At 42.6% G+C, this 18296-nt stretch overlaps 1 protein-coding gene across 7 annotated transcripts in view; it reads right to left on the bottom strand.

Annotated features, from left to right (window-relative positions):
* The window catches only part of CACNA1I (calcium voltage-gated channel subunit alpha1 I), a 1298213-nt gene that overhangs the window by 618920 nt on the left and 660997 nt on the right, over positions 1-18296 (bottom strand). Inside the window, exon 1 of one of the 7 annotated variants that reach the window (XM_033929514.1) lies at positions 5589-5655. The exons of the other annotated variants lie outside the window; for them this stretch is intronic. Within the exon in view, the coding sequence (XP_033785405.1) occupies positions 5589-5599 (11 nt within the window). The 5' untranslated portion in view covers positions 5600-5655. Of the gene's footprint in view, positions 1-5588; positions 5656-18296 lie in introns of those variants that run through there. 7 annotated transcript variants of the gene reach the window in all.

Below are 18296 nucleotides of genomic sequence, written 5' to 3'. Positions count from 1 at the left end.
AACCAGTACACACATAACAGAACAGAGTAAAGTGACATCCAGCAATCCAGAAAAAACCGCCCTACCGGGCATACAGAGAGCAAAGGTCATAAACACAACCAAGATCAGATGTCTCAGGAACAAGAGGTGCTCAATACAATTTTCCATGTAAAACCCTCGGAAACCCCCCCCCCCCAGGACATATCGTAGCACCCCAATACTATAACATACATTAGAATACACCGTAGAAAACCGGATCCAAACCACCCCCAACCCCCTCACCCACCCCTACTCCTGACCTGTGAAATATATATACAAAATACACAAAATAGACAAAAAATAGACAAAATGGGGAGGAAAACTAGGTCAAAAAGGGAAGAAGAAGAGGAAAAAATAAAGAGAAAGAGAAATGAACCCCATAAGAGAATCTAAGTAAGAATGAGTCTGAAGAGGGAGAGTACAGAAGAGGACAGAAGACCCCAGTAGATGCTAACAGTTCAATAGTAGACTCCTCTCGCGATGGGGAAGGGACAGCCAATACTCCTCCCATACATCCTGAAATCGAGACCACCTTCGTTCATCCCGAATGCCCGCAGCCCGTCTTTCCAAGAGAGCTAAGTCATAAAGAGACCCCTGCCATCGAGAGAAAGAGGGAGCATGCGGTTCTCTCCAAAAAGTCAAAATGGCTTTCTTAGCCAGCAAAAGGGCCTTAGAAATCAACTGCCGCTGCCCAACAGTGCAACCATGAAGCTCCGCCTCCTGGTAAAAAATAGCTACACAGGGGTTACAGCTCGGGAGCCCATGAACCAAGGAGGACAAGAAGACCCAAACACGCTGCCAAAAGGCTTGCACAGAGGGGCACTCCCAAAACATATGCCCCAGGGAAGCAGGATTTACGGGACATTTGGGGCACCCCGCATGAGCTGCAATATCGGCCCGGTGTGCTCTGTGAGGGGAGATAAAAGCCCTGTGAAGGAATTTATATTCTTGTTCCCTATGTAACATGTTACATGATATGGTGCGCAAATGGACAAAGCAACGAGAGATCAATGCAGACAGAACTATGCAGCCTAAGTCAGCACTCCTTGCCCCTGCCAACCAATCAGCCCGTTCGGTCTGTAGAGGGGGGCCCAGAGCATCAACATAATAGCGAAGACGTCTTCCCCCAACGCCAAACACCTCCTAAGATCCCGTGCCACAGATCCGCTCAACCGATCCCCAGAGAAGCTGCGGACATAATGTTGGAGTTGGAAGTAGCCGAAAGCGTCCACCCTATCCAGCCCATACAGTGACCCCAATTCGGCAGAAGAAAGGAGATCGCCCCCATCGGAGAGAGCATCCCCTATTCTACGAACTCCATGTGCATGCCAGATCCTAAACACCTTGCTGTCACTGCCCGGTTTAAAATGTAAATTACCCACCAGTGGTAGAAGAGGAGTTATGTTAGAGTTAATGCCCAAATGCTTACAAAGTAATTTCCAAATGTGTCTTCAGTGGCACTATGAAGGCCTAGATCGATTAGAATTACGTTCAAATCCCGCTTTCATTATCGGCACTTGGACGTAGTTTGACAATGTTCATCCAAGTGCCGACTTAGGCCAGTTTGTGGACGTTTTTCCCTTTCAATTATGAGCCCATAGTGTATACCTATGAGTACTGAAAGAACTCAAAAATGAAATTGCTGATCAACTAATAGTAATTTGTAACCTGTCACTAAAATTGTCCAGGGTACCTGAAGATTTGAAAGTGACAAATGTAACACCAGGATTCAAGGGGCGATTGGGGAAATTTTACTGGTAAGCCAGACACCAGTGCTAGGCAAGATGATAGAATCTATTATAAAAACCAGAGAGATCCTTTTACTAAGCTGCTGTAGATGAGCGCAGATTAAAAGGCCTTACTGAGAGATGCACTCAGGTATCCTGTGCTAAATTCTCAATTGGTGTGGTATCTATGTGCTAAAAATAAACTATTATTAAGGTAGACATGGGGAAAGCTACTGCTTATCCCTGGGGTCAGTAGCAAGGAATTAGAAAAAGACACGGGGACAAATTTTCCCCCGTCACCACAGGAACTCAATTTCCCCGTCCTGTCTCCATGAGTCCCTGTCCCATTCCTGTAAGCTCTGCCTTAACTACACATGATTTTAAAGTGCAGATGGGGGTCAGAGTTTGCACAAATGGGGCAGGGACAGGAAAAGAACTCACCGGGACAAGATGGGAAAATGAGTTCCTGTGGGGATGGGGAGCATTTGTCCCCGTGTTATTCTCTACATGGAATCTTGCTACTTCTTGGGATACTGTAAAGTGTTTGTGACTAGGCTTGACCACTGTTGGAAACAGAATATTGGACTGGATGGATCTTTGGTCTGCCCCAGTATGCAAATTCTTATGTTCTGTTATGAAACATTGGTTTTAGGCTATTTTTTTGTATTGCTCCCAGCTATTTTTAAACTGTACTATCCTGGAAACTACATGTCAGACACACAGATCATTTGAAACCCTGGAAACAGAGATTGCTGAAAGACATAGTTTTTCCAAAGAGATCAAAATATGTTTGCGTAACAAATGAGCTAGGAGAAATCACTATTTGACAGATTTTGACAGGATCTGATTGCAGACACTAAAACAGTATGAAAGAATAAGGCTTTTTAAAATCATTATTTCTATTTATTTTTTTCTCCTTGGTGATCCATGGGCCTAGTCACCCTCTGCTTTACTATCCAGTTAAACATGTTTTGTCTTGATTGAGCCATGGTCCTCGATATCCCGGCAACGGAGGCAAATAGCATTGATCCAGATCATTTTTTGTTTTATTTCAAGTCAGGCGATACCGTCTATTGAGAACGTCTGTTGGCCTGTTTGTCCATCCCTCTGTACACCTCTGTTTGTGCACCTCTTCCTGTTCCCAGGGTGTGCCGGGAGAATAAAGGACACTGAAACTGCACCCTGACCTTTACAGCAGAGTTACAATTCAAGCCAGCTCTGGGAGGAACTAGTTTGCTATTTGCAATTAGGAAATATGAATATTTTTGATGCTGAGTTCATTCTGCTGTTACTTGTGACTCCCAGTCAGTAGTTGAAGAATAACTATAAGAGGCAGAGAAAACTCATATAAAGAAAAGAAAAGGTTACCTTATTCCTATAGTCACCATCTGACCTGCTGAAAATCAATCAGGCTGTTCGTTGCAGGTGAATCAGAGTCAGGAGAGAGATTAAGAACTTTAATTTTCACCTGAACCTTTGAGCAGCAGCAGCTGGGCTCCTGAGGTCTAGGTTAGCTTTTGGTGTCTGCCCGCAAGCCATGTCCGGGTGCTTCCTGACCGCCTTCTCCTGGAAGGTTTTCAGGGCTGCAGCTGCTCGCCTGGAGTTACACCCTTCTCCCTCCCAGCTGACTGCAGGAATAGGAGAGAGAGCGAACTTCTAACTCTGATTGGGGCTTTTTCCAACCACTCCTCCCAGGGCTTTACAACTCCTCCCGCAGACTCTAGCTTGCTGAGGGCTGACAACCTCTTTGCCCCACCCCTGCTGTCAGAACTACTGTACATCTAAGCTCCCCATGGGCAACTTTGCAAAGGAATCCGACAATCAGAGCTGCACATAGCATTATTTAGCATTTAGCTCAAACACCTCCTAGGGTTACTAGATGTCTGGGAAAACCTGGACATGTCCTTTTTTTAGGGATTTTCAAAACCCAGCAGTTTGCCCGGATTTCGGAAGGCCCCAAGCTCGAGACCACGTCTGTAGGTCCTGTGCACATGCACGGATGTCGACGTCACCAAAGCAGGGCTTAGATTATAATCATCAGTTACGAGGACCTAAATACGCTTAGGGCCTGATTTTATAAAAGGCGCCTAATTGCACCTAACTTGTAGGTGCCGGTCCGTGTGGTTGCCAACCAACCACTAAGCGCCTAAGCATCCTTAAGCATTTCTATGCATTGCTGAGGTAGGTGCAGGTGTATTAGGCCAGGTTTTTCCTGGCCTAATTTACTGGTGCATACCTAGCAATGCCTACGTTTACCATGCCTACTTTTCAGATGTGTGGATTTGTTAGGCATCGCTAGGTGTCCGTGACTAGGGTGCCTACTTTGCCTAACCTAGACACCATTTATAGAATTTCCCTCTTAGTGCTTAACAGAGGATTTTTTTAAAATTTTTATTCTTTATTGAATTTTTTTATATAACACAAGTATGACAATCATAACCTGATACAGATCAGAGATGAAGAAATTTAACATTAACAAAGAAAAACAAAATATAAACAAGTAATATTAACTCTTATTTAGCCCACAATATTTGTGAGATCAAGAAAGGTAATAAACTTCAAATCAACTTTTAAATTATATTAGATTAACGACATCAGATATCATATCCCACAGCCAGATGGGAAAAAATTCTTCTTTTGAAAAATAACATATCATTTTGAGGGAAATTTAACAAGAAATGTAGCACCTAGAGCAAAAACTCTTGGTTTTAAGGCCACTAATTCTTTTCTACGTCTCTGAGTTTTTTGAGCTAAATCAGGAAAAATTTGCACTTTAGAGCCCAAAAACTTGTCATTAATATGACGGGAATACAAACGTAGAACAAATTCCCTGTCACTGTCCAAGGCTAATGTAAGCAACAAAGTGGTTCTATGAGTTACGACCTGAAGGGAACTTTCTAAATAAGTTGACAAGTCCATGTCCACATTTTGAACTGGTAGCTTTTCAATAGGAGTAGACTCCCCTTGTGGCCGTTTAATATTCAGGAAAGCTCTCACAATTGGAGGTAAATTCTCCATTGGAATGGCCAAAGTCTCCCGAAAATATGTTCTTATCATCTCTACTGGTGAGATAATAGGACATTTTGGAAAATTCAAAATTCTTAAGTTATTTTTCTGCTTAACAGAGGATTTTATTGTCAGTCCTCTGGCAGCACCGATGACACCCCAAAGGTGTCACACACCCGTACCCTTAAATCTTTAGCCATGGGTAAGCGGTCTATTACATCACACCCCAAAGGTGTTGCAGTATATACACAAAACATACAAATTGTGAAGAGGCTCATTCTATACATATACAATTTTAAAACTTTTTATGAAATGTAAAAGAGGAGGTTTTGCTCTTCATGTAGATATATTTTGTTTTCAAAAACAAAGCTTTCTTGGGTTTTTATAAGCAATTTCTGTCACAGCCACCATCTTTGATTGCCAGTTTTATAATTTCATTTGATTTGTTCTAAATGTCATTTTTATATTATTTTGAAAGGTCTAAAAGTTGTTTTAATGGTTGTTTTAATTTTATTTATGTTTATTTTTACATATTTTTGAAGTTGATTGAAATCTCACTGTTTCCCAGCAAGTGAAGGTCACGAGACCTAAGAAACACTTAAAAGCAGCAGTCTCACTGATAATGCATTAGGCCTATGCAGGAATCCTCCTTTGGAGTCAGGAGATCCTGACCCCAGAAGTCTTTGGAATCCTTGAGGGTAAAACTTTCAGGGTCTTTGAACAGATAGTTCCAATCAAACATATCCAGGACTGCAGAAATCTGCAGCATTCCTCATCTTGCCTCTGAAAGTATAAGATATATAATGTAATGCAATGCTGGAGCCAAATGTGCCTTACCTTTGCTGCATTACCGTAGTGAATTATAAGGTCTGTGAAGGCCTCAGCATTCTTTGCTACGTGAGAGTGTATTAAAAAAAATCACTGTTTAGAAGTAGAAGCACATCTGCAGTGCATTAGATTTAACAAGGAGTTCAGCACTGCCTTATTCCCCCCACAAGGTGAAAGATGTTTGAACAATGAGATAATCAACTCAGCTTTGCCAATCATTTATCCTAAAATATCTTAGTGTTGTTTTTCAGGCTGCTGAATGGTGCATCAAATATCACCAGAATACAGAAGAACTGCTTTCCCCTGTTTGTATAGCTATACATTTGTTTTATATTTTTTCTATGTCTATCTATATGATTTATACCTGGATATTTAATCTGTAATAATGAACTCCACTGCTTTTTCACTAGGGGGCTCATAATAAATAAAACATAGATATCCATAAACTGTCCTAAACCTCGCATGGATGTCCAAATTAGGCAGAAACGCCTAAGTTGTATAATCAAAAAACCACAAACAATACAGCCAGGCGGACTCAGTGTCCCAAGTCAAGATGGCCAGAATAGAGGCGTTCCGTGGGCATGCTTACAGCCTGAACGTCCAAGTATTATAAAGAAAACTAAGATGATCTAGCTTGGGCATTTCCCTGGACGTCTGCACTTGGACCTGTTTTAAAAGCATATAACCTGAGCGACACACTCTTTTATAACCTATTAGCGATCTGCTTGTGCGGGAAAGCCAGAGCCGAACATTTGTGTTAAGAACTGTAGAGCCAAAGAGTGCTGTACATTGTCCAGCTGTCTGTGTTCCTATCTGTACTTAAACTTAACCTGCCCTACTTCTCTGCTTCACCCATTTCTCAACCTACATCCACACAGAGAGCTGCCATCTCACCTCCCAACCCTTCCCACCACATGTTCCTTTCTACCTGCCCCCTTCCCTTCTATTTCCACATACTCACTCACCTTGCTCTCTGTAGCTGTGCTATCACGTTCTATCTGTCCTGGGTCTGGAGATGCAGAGTGAGTGTTGATTTTCTCTCCTGTGTGTGCCTGAAGGGTTGACTGAGGACTGCTGTTGCTGCCTGTGACTGCCTGAGGGTTGTCTGACTAGGGAGATCTCAGGGATAGTGGGCTGCACTAGTGGTGGTGGGTAATAGTCTGCTTTGTCAGGAGAGCTATAGAGGATCTCTGTCAGCAGCTGAAATCTCTTCTGCAGGTACCCGCAAGCAGGAATAACTCCAAACCCATCCACTGCTTCTCTCACATTCCCAGGCACTGGAAGCTTCCACTCTGTGCTAGTAGCCAGTGCAGAACTCACCTAGTCCACCATCTCTGAATGCTTCACCCAGTTCCTACAAGCCTTTCTCATCCACACCCACAACTACACCACCTTTCCCACCACCGTCCAGCCCTACTGAGTGCCATGGGTGAGTTCTACACCATTGCCCACTTTGCCTCGATTCTAAGTGGCACCTACAAAAACAGGAAAGCATTCCACTCAATGAAAATGCAACTTTTGTGCAATGCCCAGGGGGAAATAATGAATGTGTGTGCCTGATATCATGCCTTTAGCCACAATAGCAATATCCTACAGCATTCTGGAATCTACAGGAGAGCAAGCTGAGGAGAGTTGAGAGTTCAATGGCAGTTGGCTGCTAGGTAAATACCACAGGGACACACCAGCCATGTCATGCCTTTAGCCATCTCCACGAACACTCCTTCTCTGCAAGCTCCCACCATAGTGTACCCACAAAATGCTGCAGAGGACCACAATAGGCAACACAGGAGCACCAGAGAGCCATCAGAGAAGATGGCTCAGATATTCATAGCCTACTGCATGCTCTCTAATCTTGGCCTCCAGAAAAGGCAACCTGTCCCAACCGCCCCCCCACCCCAGCAACACAGGGTGTGTATTAGGCAACAGTTATTACTGACAAACTTCCAGTAAAGATCAGTGAAAAGAACTGTTTATTAATGGTTAACATGTGCAATACCCATAGCAACTACACCACCACCAACTCCACACCCTCCCCAGGACACACCCACACACCCCTTTCCCCAACACAGCACACAGCCTCAGCACCCTGAAGTTGTGAGTTCAAACTCTGCGCTGCTCCTTATGACCCTGAGCAAGTCACTTTGGGCTAGATTCACTAAGCAAACTGATCGTGTACCGATCGGTCTGCGACTCCTTTGCGACCTGATTTTCCTCCAACCCGATTCACTAACCTCTCCTGCGATCCACTTCCGATCCATGCATGCAAATCAGGGGAAACGGCATGCAAAGTAGGCAGGGATGCGATTCACCAAACAAATTTGGGAGAGCGACTGGGCTGGCCAATCAAGAGAAGAAGCGACTGCTGGGGACCAGTCGCACACATCTCTGCCGGCTCTCCTGCTCCATTGCCACCCTGCACTCTGCCCCGATCTTCCAGCCATGCCTTCAGGCTTATGACAGTTTGTTTATCTAAACTGATCTTAGCTGTCAGTCTCGGAGCATAAAAACAGAAGGTAGAAAGTAGGGTTTTTTTTCTGCTTCCCACAAAGGGTGCAAGCAACAAACAGATATGAACATGGAAGCCTGCATTGCATCTTTCGATCCTTGCATAGTTCCTGTGGTGAAAGTGGGCTGTGTTTGTGGCTTTTAACTGTGACTGAGCAGTACAAGAAAATATGTCCAGGCCCAATCTTCCAGCCCTGCTTTCTCCCCCGATCATGTCCTCTCTTCTCCGAGCTCTGGATCTCTGCCGCCTTCCCTGCAGTGCGAGCCCGTGGGTTTAAAGCGGGGCTGCATGCCGCAGTGCAGCCCCGCTTTAAACCCGCGGGCTCGCACTGCAGGGAAGGCGGCAGAGAGCAGGGCATGACTGGCTGACAGGAGAAAGCAACAAGCCAGTGTCAGCAAAATGGAAGAAGCTGCTGCCGTCGGGGATAGCCCTTTCCTGGGAGAGTAGGAGAATCGGGGTTTGAAAAAAAAACAAAAAAAAAACCCGGGGAAAAAAAAAACCCAGACACAAAACACATGAGCAGACCATCTACAAGGAAAGCAGATGGCCTGCGCATGCATCAGGATCGCACACTAGCGATCCGTGTGGTCAGAGGGGGGCGTTCCTCCAATCCCCCTCATTTCAATATTTTGATGTTGTGAATTGGTCGGCCTGCTGGGATTGGCCACGGAAGTCAGGTTAGTGAATGTAGCTCTTAATCCTCCACTGCCCCAGATACATTAGATAGATTGTGAGCCCACCAGGACAAAAAGGGAAAATGCTTGAGTAACTGATTGTAAACCACTTAGATAACTTTGATAGGCAGTATATAAATACCTAATAAATAAATAAGTCACTTATCTAGATCAGTCCTGGATGACTACCAGCCAGTCGGGTTTTTAGGATAACCCTAATGAATATGCATGAGAGAGATTTGCATATAATGGAGGTGACAGGCATACAAATTTGCCCTATACATATTCATTAGAGCTATCCTAAAAACCTGACTAGCTGGTGGTCCGCCAGGGCAAGGTTGGGAACCAGTGGGCTAGAATCTAGATGGTATACACCCCAGAGCACTGAAAAAACTCAAAAATAAAATTGCCATGCAACTCTCTGACACCCTTCCCAACCCACCCATGTCCCTCTTAGGTCCACAACCCCCTTGAAGCTGCGCACTCAGGAATTAGTACATGCATCTTATAGAATATCAACTAAGGGCAGTTATGTATGTAACTGCTAATTGGTGCCAGTTAACACTAATTAAGATTATTGTTTGTTTACACCAATTATCATCTCACTATTAAATTTAAGTTATGCAGGCAACTGACCTTATTCTACAACTTGTGTATGCAAATTATGCAACTTTCTAGAATTAAGGGAAAGTGTGCAGGTTTACAGATTTTTTAAAATACTGTGCAGAATTTTCAATATTTTTGCATTGAACTCCCCATGAGTAGATTTTGCAGGTCAGGCAGTGAAAGCCTCCTCCTGCCTGCCAGGACCCATCCTTTTCAAAAGCAGGACACATCCCAGGACACATCTAGCCAGTCAGGTTTTCAGGATATCCATGATGAATATGCATGAAAGAGATCTGCACAGAATGGAGGCAGTGCATGCAAATTTTTCTCATGCATATTCATTGTAAATATCCTGAAAACTTAACTGGATGGGTATGCCCCAAGGACTGGGTTGAGAACCCCTGCTCTAAAATAACCCTCTGTGATTGGTAAAGACACCCTGTTTATGGTCCACGATGGGTTCTATGAAGGCAATACTGAGGATGCTGGAGTCGATATTCATGAAGAAATAAAGAAAAAAAAGCACAAAGGGCCTCCAAGTATGGGCAACCAAACTTCATTCATTAGACATGACACGGGCCATGTTTTGGAGTCAATATTCAGCCAGCTCCAGGTAGCAAGTTGTCTGCCCGACGCCAGCATTCAATCCAGATATTCAACTTTAGCCATGGCAACTTAACCAGTTATGTGGATATTCTTAACTAATTCGTTAAGTGCTTAGCATCTAAAGATAGATCTGCCACATGTTCTATTTTAGCCACTAAACATAGCTGGTTAGGCACTGAATACCTGTAGCTATTTAGCAGGAGATAGCTGGCTACCCCCCCCCCCTGAATATTCATGGTTAGACGCAGATAAGCTATTTAACCAGCCAGGAGCTTTTCCCCGGCAGGAGGGATGCCCAGTCCCTCCTTATGGAACCCCCACACCCTATCCCACCCCACTCCACACTCCCTGAGACATCCCCCGACACCCCAACCCACCTAGACCCCACAAATACCTTTTTCAGTTGGCCGGCTAGAGGGATGCTTACTTCCTCTGGCCGGCAGACCTGCCTCCACTGAATGGCAAGCCTTCCCCTTCCCAGTGCATCATGGGATGCACTGGAGAGGAGCCTAAGACCCTGATTGGCCCAAGCACTTAAGGCCCCTCCCATTTCACCAACTAGGCTGCACCAGGAGCATAAAAGCAGCTGGTGACACACAATTTCTACCTATACTGAAAGAAATGATCCTGGTTGTATGCCCCTGACACAGCCTAGTTGGTGAAACATGGCCATGTTGGGCACTACTTCCTGGGAGCATTAATTAAAACACCTTTTCTTCATATGGTCTGCTTCTTGTTTCCACATTAAAGCCATCTTTATAAACCATGTGGATGAGGAATTTCTGCTTTCTAGCAGTATCAGTTCCAAGACCTTATCTTAAGGTGTTAGTCTAATAGTTACTTTTTTTGCCTAGCCCAGTGATTGTTATTAACTACCATCCTAGAGCATTCTGAGATCTGTAGACATGCATTCACAATAGGAGAAACAAGAGCCACAATTCCAGAATAGAAGCCCACAGCTAAAAGAACTCATTGTCCCATGATAGTGAAGTCATTTGCTTTTCTTATACGTGCAAAGGTATATCAGCCGGAGGGGGGAGGGGGTGAGAAGAGGAGGAGAAAATCTGAGAAAGCAATGTGAGGCCCATATAAATAAAACTTTACCCAGAAATAAAACATTTATTTTCCTATGGAAGCTGCTTCTTCACCTGAAAAAGTCCAGTGATGTCATTCCTGGTGCTGTTGCCATGGCAATGTTTCATTTTTAGCATGAAAAGACTTTCCCCCATCAAACTGTTAGATTGCGTGGGGTAGTCAGGGGGATCTGTTTAACATTGCATCTTCCATATAGAAGCTACGCATTTTGTAGACAATGAAATGAAGGAAAAATAAAGTTTGAGATTTATTTATTTATTTTTTTAACCTTTCTATTGCTCCTTTGAGTTTTGAGCTCTGTTGGAACCAACCCTTACTGCATCCATTGAACAAAAAGTCTTCTTCCACAGCTACCCAAGATTTTGCTGCCATTTTAAAACTCCTTCACGATTTTGCATAATTCTTTCTGCAGAAAAGCTTAAAATGTATATTCACAGGATGTCCCACTTGCATCAATCAGCTTCTCTTTGGGAGATGGGCTATAAACTGGCTTTAAGTCTATATATCTCGCCCCGAAGAGCTGAACAGATGGCCTTAGGTCTTTAGATTGTAGTTGTCCGAAGTGTGGAAATCAGACCACTACCCTTGGACATATGTTTTATTCTTGCACAGCTATTCAACATTTTTGGAAGAGGATTTTATAACATATCTCTGAAGTTATGGCAGACCTGTTGCATTTTGATATGCTGATTTTTTCTCAAGTACAATAGTTGCCCCGTTCCAAAGGGTATGCGGGACTTTCTGAAGGTAACTCTTTTATTGGGAGAAAGCTGTTTTTACTGCATTGGATGGCTCTGGCACCCCCATCCTTGGTGCAATGGAGGGTGCTCTTCATAGAGCATTTGCAGATGGAATGACAGAGGATTCCCAACTTGGATTCCCCTGGAGAGAAAAGGCTGCAATTTACATGGGATGGGAGCCATTTTGAAACTCATTAATGCCCACTGCCCAGTCATTTGCTTAATTTGTGATTAGTCTGCTTTGTTACAACGGAGAAATGGAGGTCGCTCAGCTTTGGAGAAGGGGGTGAGAGGGGTAAAAATATGAATGTCATTGTTACATTATTATCTGTTCACTGCAGTTTATTTGGTACTGGTTGTGTATTTCATATTGAACTCAGTGGTTGATATTTTAATAAAATAAATATATATATACATTTTTAAAAACCAACCTTCTTTTCCTATATCCTAATCCCAGCCTTCATAGCAGCTGGCTGAGAAGCATGACTCACAATTCCCTCCTGAACCTAGCATGCATATTCACCCCTCAGCCTGACCAGTAGGTGTCACTGTTTCACAGAGACAAACTCCGAACTTTGCATGCTGCTATTTACTTTGGTGTGCTAATGGATTTAACGCACGCTAATGAATTAGGGGGGAATTCATCAAGCAGCTCTATGGGCTTAACATACCTTAGCAAGCGTTTAGCTCACACTAAATGCCAAAAATCCATAGGTATACTGAAGAACAGGTTTATAGCACTGAGTGTGCTAATTCCTTTAACGCACATTGAGGACATACTGCCGCTTGATGAATCCCCCCCCCCCACCCTTTAGTATGTGTTATGTGCAATGCAGCATATACCAACAAAAGGACTCTTAAAGGCTGCAGCAATACAATGTGTTCACTGCAATTTACAACAATAGAATCAATAAAATAAAATGCAATAAATGCAAACACATATTCTGCAAACAGCAGAATATTGAATGTTTTCCAAAATTTAGAACCATAAATCTTGAAGTAACTCATACCACCAAATAGGTACAATCACTGAGATCACCCAGCCATGATTATATTTCAGTCTCACTTTCCTAAAATATAGGGCTACTAATACATTTTCAATCAGTGAATGTTATAGACATAAGAGAGTTTATCTCTTATTAACAAAAGTGCCTGCCCAGATCTTGCATTACAAATTAATAATATTCTATATTTAAACTACAATTGAATTGTTAATAAATGTAACTCCTGCAACATGGATAGATATTAAACATGAACGCTGTAAGAAACTTTTCTCTTCATACTTAAGACTACCTTTTATTCTAGTCCCATACTTACAGTTTCAACCTATAGCCTTCTCTATTGTTTTTTTTTCCTTACATGTTCTTCTGTACTATTTTTTTATTGTAGTTCTTGACCCCTCTATCCCAATGGCGAAGTTAGTATAATGTACATCTGATTGTATTTGTTTATGATTGTTAATCCCCCATTTTTAAAAATTGTATATTGAACATAAGAATTGCCACTGCTGAGTCAGACCAGTGGTCCACCGCGCCCAGCAGTCCTCTCCTGCAGCGGCCCCCAAGTCAAAGACCAGAGTCTTGAGATCAACCCTACCTGCGTACGTTCCGGTTCAGCAGGAACTTGTCCAACCTTGTCTTGAATCCCTGGAGGGTGTTTTCCCCTATAACAGCCTCCGGAAGAACGTTCCAGTGTTTCACTACTCTCTGGGTGAAGAAGAACTTCCGTACGTTCGTACGAAATCTATCCCCTTTTAACTTTAGAGAGTGCCCTCTTGTTCTTCCTACCTTGGAGAGGGTGAACAACCTGTCTTTATCTACTAAGTCTATTCCCTTCAGTATCTTGAATGTTTCTATCATGTCCCCTCTCAGTCTCCTCTTTTCGAGGGAGAAGAGGCCCAGTTTCTCTAATCTCTCGCTGTACAGCAACTCCTTCAGCCCTTTAACCATTTTAGTTGCTCTTCTCTGGACCTCTTCGAGTAGTACCGTGTCCTTCTTCATGTACGGCGACCAGTGCTGGATGTAGTATTCCAGGTGAGGGCGTACCATGGCCTGGTACAGAGGCATGATAACCTTCTCTGATCTGTTCGTGATCCCCTTCTTAATCATTCCTAGCATTCTGTTCACCTTCGCCACTGCTGCGCATTGCGCGGATGGCTTCATCGACTTATCGACCAGTACTCCCAAGTCTCTTTCCTGGGAGGTCTGTCCAAGTACCCTGTATTCATGTATAAGATTTTTGTTATCAACATGCATCACTTTACACTTATCCACGTTAAACCTCATTTGCCATGTCGCGGCCCATTTCTCGAGCATGTTTATGTCCTGTTGCAGGTCTTCAAATTCATTCTGCGTCTTCACTATTCTGAAAAGATTCGTATTGTCTGCAAATTTAATCACTTCACTCGTCGTATTAATTTCCTGATCATTTATAAATATGTTGAAGAGCAAACTGATAAGTGTTTATATAAAATTTTAATAAAACTTGAAAACTTGACAGGGAAAAAGACCGGATTACTATTCTGTAATCCGTCTAGAAACTGACTGATAGTGTGGAATACAAATCCTATAAATATATAGTTGTAATGTGGGTACAGCGTCCAATGCCCCTAATAATCCAAGTAGCAGCAGCCAGACCTCAGAATTAAAACTGGGATGAGGAAGAACTGCTGCTGAGTCATTTGCCAATCTTTTGTTTACTTTTTTTAGGGGACAGAAGATTTCTCACTGCCTGATTCTAGGAAGATTGTTTTTGCATGTGTTTGGCATTTAAGAAAATGGATATTGTTGTTGTGGATAAACAGATGGAGGCATTTAAAAAAGACTGAGCAAAAGGAGAAAAAAAATTGATACAGCTGTCAGTACATATCTGTTATTAGCTTGGAAATGCTGGTTCACTATTGTTCCATTTTTATGTAGTCTCTTACTCCAAGAGGTGCTGTCACTTCATCAGAACAGGCACTCCAAAATGATATATAGACGGTTCATGCACAATGCCACACATCCAGTACCAACGTAAATTAACAAAAAACAAACAAAACCCTCCCCATATTACTCTAGCCCAGTGGTCTCAAACTCAAACTCAAACTCAATTTTACAGGGCCACATTTTGGATTTGTAGGTACTTGGAGGGCCGCAGAAAAAAAAATTGTCTTATTAAAGAAATGACAATTTTATATGAGGTAAAACTCTTTATAGTCTATAAATCTTACCCCCCCCCCCAAGGTCTGCATGTTCCCCCCTTCTTTGCAGCGTCCTCCAGCTTCCCCCCTGGTCCTTCAGGTCTTAGTTTCAGCTAATTACCGCAGCCTGCATAGAGGATCGCCGGTGCTGTAGCATTCCTTGCAGGCTGCCATCAGCCTTTGCAGCACGTTCCCTCTGCTGTGGTCCCGCCCCTCCTCTGACCTCAGGGGCAGGATCAGGGCAGAGGGAATGTGCTGCTGAGGACGACAGCACCAGTGATCCTCTCTGCAGGCTGCGGTAATTATCTGAAGGTAAGAGCGGGAGGCCAGGGGGGAAGCCGGATGATGCTGCAAAGAGCTGGCAGTACTAGTACAGACCGCGGGCCACAAAATAGTACCTGGTGGGCTGCATGTGGCCCCGGGACACGAGTTTGAGACCACTGCTCTAGCCCATAGGATAGTCTCTTCCTAACCTGCATTGGCTTGCTAGGAGTCCACCAGTGAGGGTGCTTTCTTTTGGTTGGCACTAGCCTTGCGGAATGGCCACAGTGATTGTCCAACGCCAAGCAGTACAGCAAATTTTAATAAACAATCTTAATAAATCCCTCCCTTTCCTGCTTGACCCAAGTATCTTCGCTGGTCAGGGAATTTGCTGCTCTCTATTCCATAAGAATTGCCACTGCTGGGTCAGACCATCGTGCTCAGCAGTCCACTTACACCGCGGCCCTTAGATCAAAGACCAGCGCCCTAACTGAGTCTAGCCTTACCTGCGTGTGTTCTGGCTAAGCAGGAACTTGTCTAACTTTGTCTTGAATCCCTGGAGGGTGTTTTCCCCTATAACAGCCTCCGGAAGAGCGTTCCAGTTTTCTACCAGTCTCTGGGTGAAGAAGAACTTCCCTCCCTCTTGGAAATGGAATGTATTGTCCCACTTGTACGTACCCTATCACAGCTGATTCTGTGATAGAAGACTCCAAGGATCATAAACTGACTGGTAATATTAAAACCCGTATCTCTCATAAACCCTGAGGAAGCCGCCTGCTAGCGGCGAAATGGGTTCCCGTTGGATGCGATACACGGGGCTCAAAGCGGCGGTACTCCTATGCTGCTTTAATAGCTAATGTCAAGCTGAAAGATAAGTGCTTTGCTAAGGCCGTAAAGTTTTTTACATAAGTTATATTGCCTTTTGCACAGCTATTTTGCACAATTATGCATTTTTGCACTAATGTTATTGCTATTTGCACAATTTTGAATTTAAAAGCTAAAAAAAAAGCAAAAAAAGTTAAAAATAAGCTTAAAAATCAAAATCAAAATTATTGAGTAGTGAAGTTATATATTTATTAATGAATGACGGAGTAAGTCAAGTTAATATATGAAGGTTTTGGATCAATGAAAGAAACCCTAGCCACAATTCCTTATATGGATGATAGTATTATGATCCTTGGAGTGGCAATTCTGAGATTCTTTCCTTCATTTTGGTAGTAATTAAATCATTTATTTATATGGTTTTTCTCTCTCTATATTTTGATTAACCTTTTGTGGATCTGTTTACTTGTGGTTAATTTTTATTTTCTATTATCTTTTTGATAGGAGACTCCACGGCAAATCTTCTACAGTGCAACACACACCACCACATCCTAAGTCACAGGAGCAGTCCCAGCAAACAGTCAAATTTATGCTGATTTCAGTTACACTGGCACTTTTTCAGTTCAATGCATTCATTTTTACTTCTTTGATCTGTTTTCTTATAGTGCGTTTTTCAAGTACTAATCTTGTTTATGCCTTGTAATTCCACATCTCTTTGAATTCCCTTACCACGTAAGTTGTGGATATCACGGATAGACATAATTGCATTCTTCTAGAGGCAGCAGGGCAATCAAAATCAAAACAGCACAAGCTGGAACTAGGAAGACTCTGTTTTTACTGAGCAGTTTCACTGACCAATGGCACAACGCATGCACAGCCATTACCAGGACCTTATTGCAAGGTTTAGGGGGCTTTCTACTAAAGTGCAATATTCCATTTCTACTAAAGTGGTATTTGATTTTTAGTTGCATTAGGCGTGCCTTACTAAAATGGCCCCTTAATGAATTACCCGTCTATATTGCATTACTTTTGATTTTAAATCTAAGAGAAGAACTTTGACTCGTGGTCAACAAATTGTCCTGCTTCAATTTGATATATCTGTAGATTTTGATGCAATTGGCCATCCTCAATTGTTAGTTAAGATGAGTGCTATGGGAACTGGAGGATCTTTACTGAAATGGGTCATTGAACTTTTACAGAAAAGAAGATATATTACATCAAGGTTCAGAATACTAAACTAACCTTAAGCTTATATACCGCATCATCTCTATAAATATAGAGCTCGACACGGTTTACAAAAATTAAAAGGGAAGTACAGTGGGAGTTTGTGGTAGGAGGAAACGGAAATTTACATTTTTGAAAATAGCCAATACTATTTCACAGTGGCGTACCTAGGGTATGTGGCACCCGGGGCCCATCATTTTTTGACACCCCCCCCCCCCCCTCATGGAAAAATTTTTTTTTTTTTTTTTTTTGCAATAACCATGAAATGGAATAAATGGTCAGAATAGAAACAGGCAGTGAAAATTTTCTTTTATTGAACCTCATTTATGTAACCATTATTCCAAACATAACATAACATAAATTATGTCGGAATTGTCATGACATCAGAAGTACATATGGAGTAGTTGCAGGTGATGCTTGGGACAGTTCTGATTATGTTAGTTTGGTTTTATGTGTTTTTTGAATAGAAGGGTTTTTATTTCTTTTTTTAAGGTTTTGTAGTTTGTGGTCGAGGTCAATAGGTTGTAGAGTTGGGGGTCAAGTGTTGCAGCTCGAATGGCTAGGAGGTTGTCGAACAGTTTTTTTCTTTTGACGTTTTTGATTGGAGGGTGTGTGAATGGTGCGTGAGTTCTCCTATGTCTGTTTGAAGTGGATTGAATTATTTAGCTGAAGAAATTAGTTACCCCCCCATTCCACACACATTAATTCTCTTCCATTTTTGTTCCCATTATAAAAAAACACTGATAAGTTCCCAGGAAAAAAATACATTAAAATAAGAAGTGAAAACAAAGGCCCCTACAGATGAGAACATAACATAAGAATAGCCTAACTGGGTCACACCAATGGTCCATCATGCCCAGTAGCCCATTCTCATGGTAGCCAATAGTGCTGCCCGATTCAGAGAAAAATATTTCATTCGATTCGATTCACCCTGTTGAATCGATTTTTCGATTAGATTCACTGTTAATGACACCGCTTTTTAAGTTTAAACAAAGTATAACA

The sequence above is a fragment of the Geotrypetes seraphini genome, chromosome 2 (assembly GCF_902459505.1).
Source record: "Geotrypetes seraphini chromosome 2, aGeoSer1.1, whole genome shotgun sequence".
Lineage (NCBI taxonomy): Eukaryota > Metazoa > Chordata > Amphibia > Gymnophiona > Dermophiidae > Geotrypetes > Geotrypetes seraphini.
Note: the sequence above shows the minus strand (reverse complement) of the source record. Positions and strands in the feature narration are given on the sequence as shown.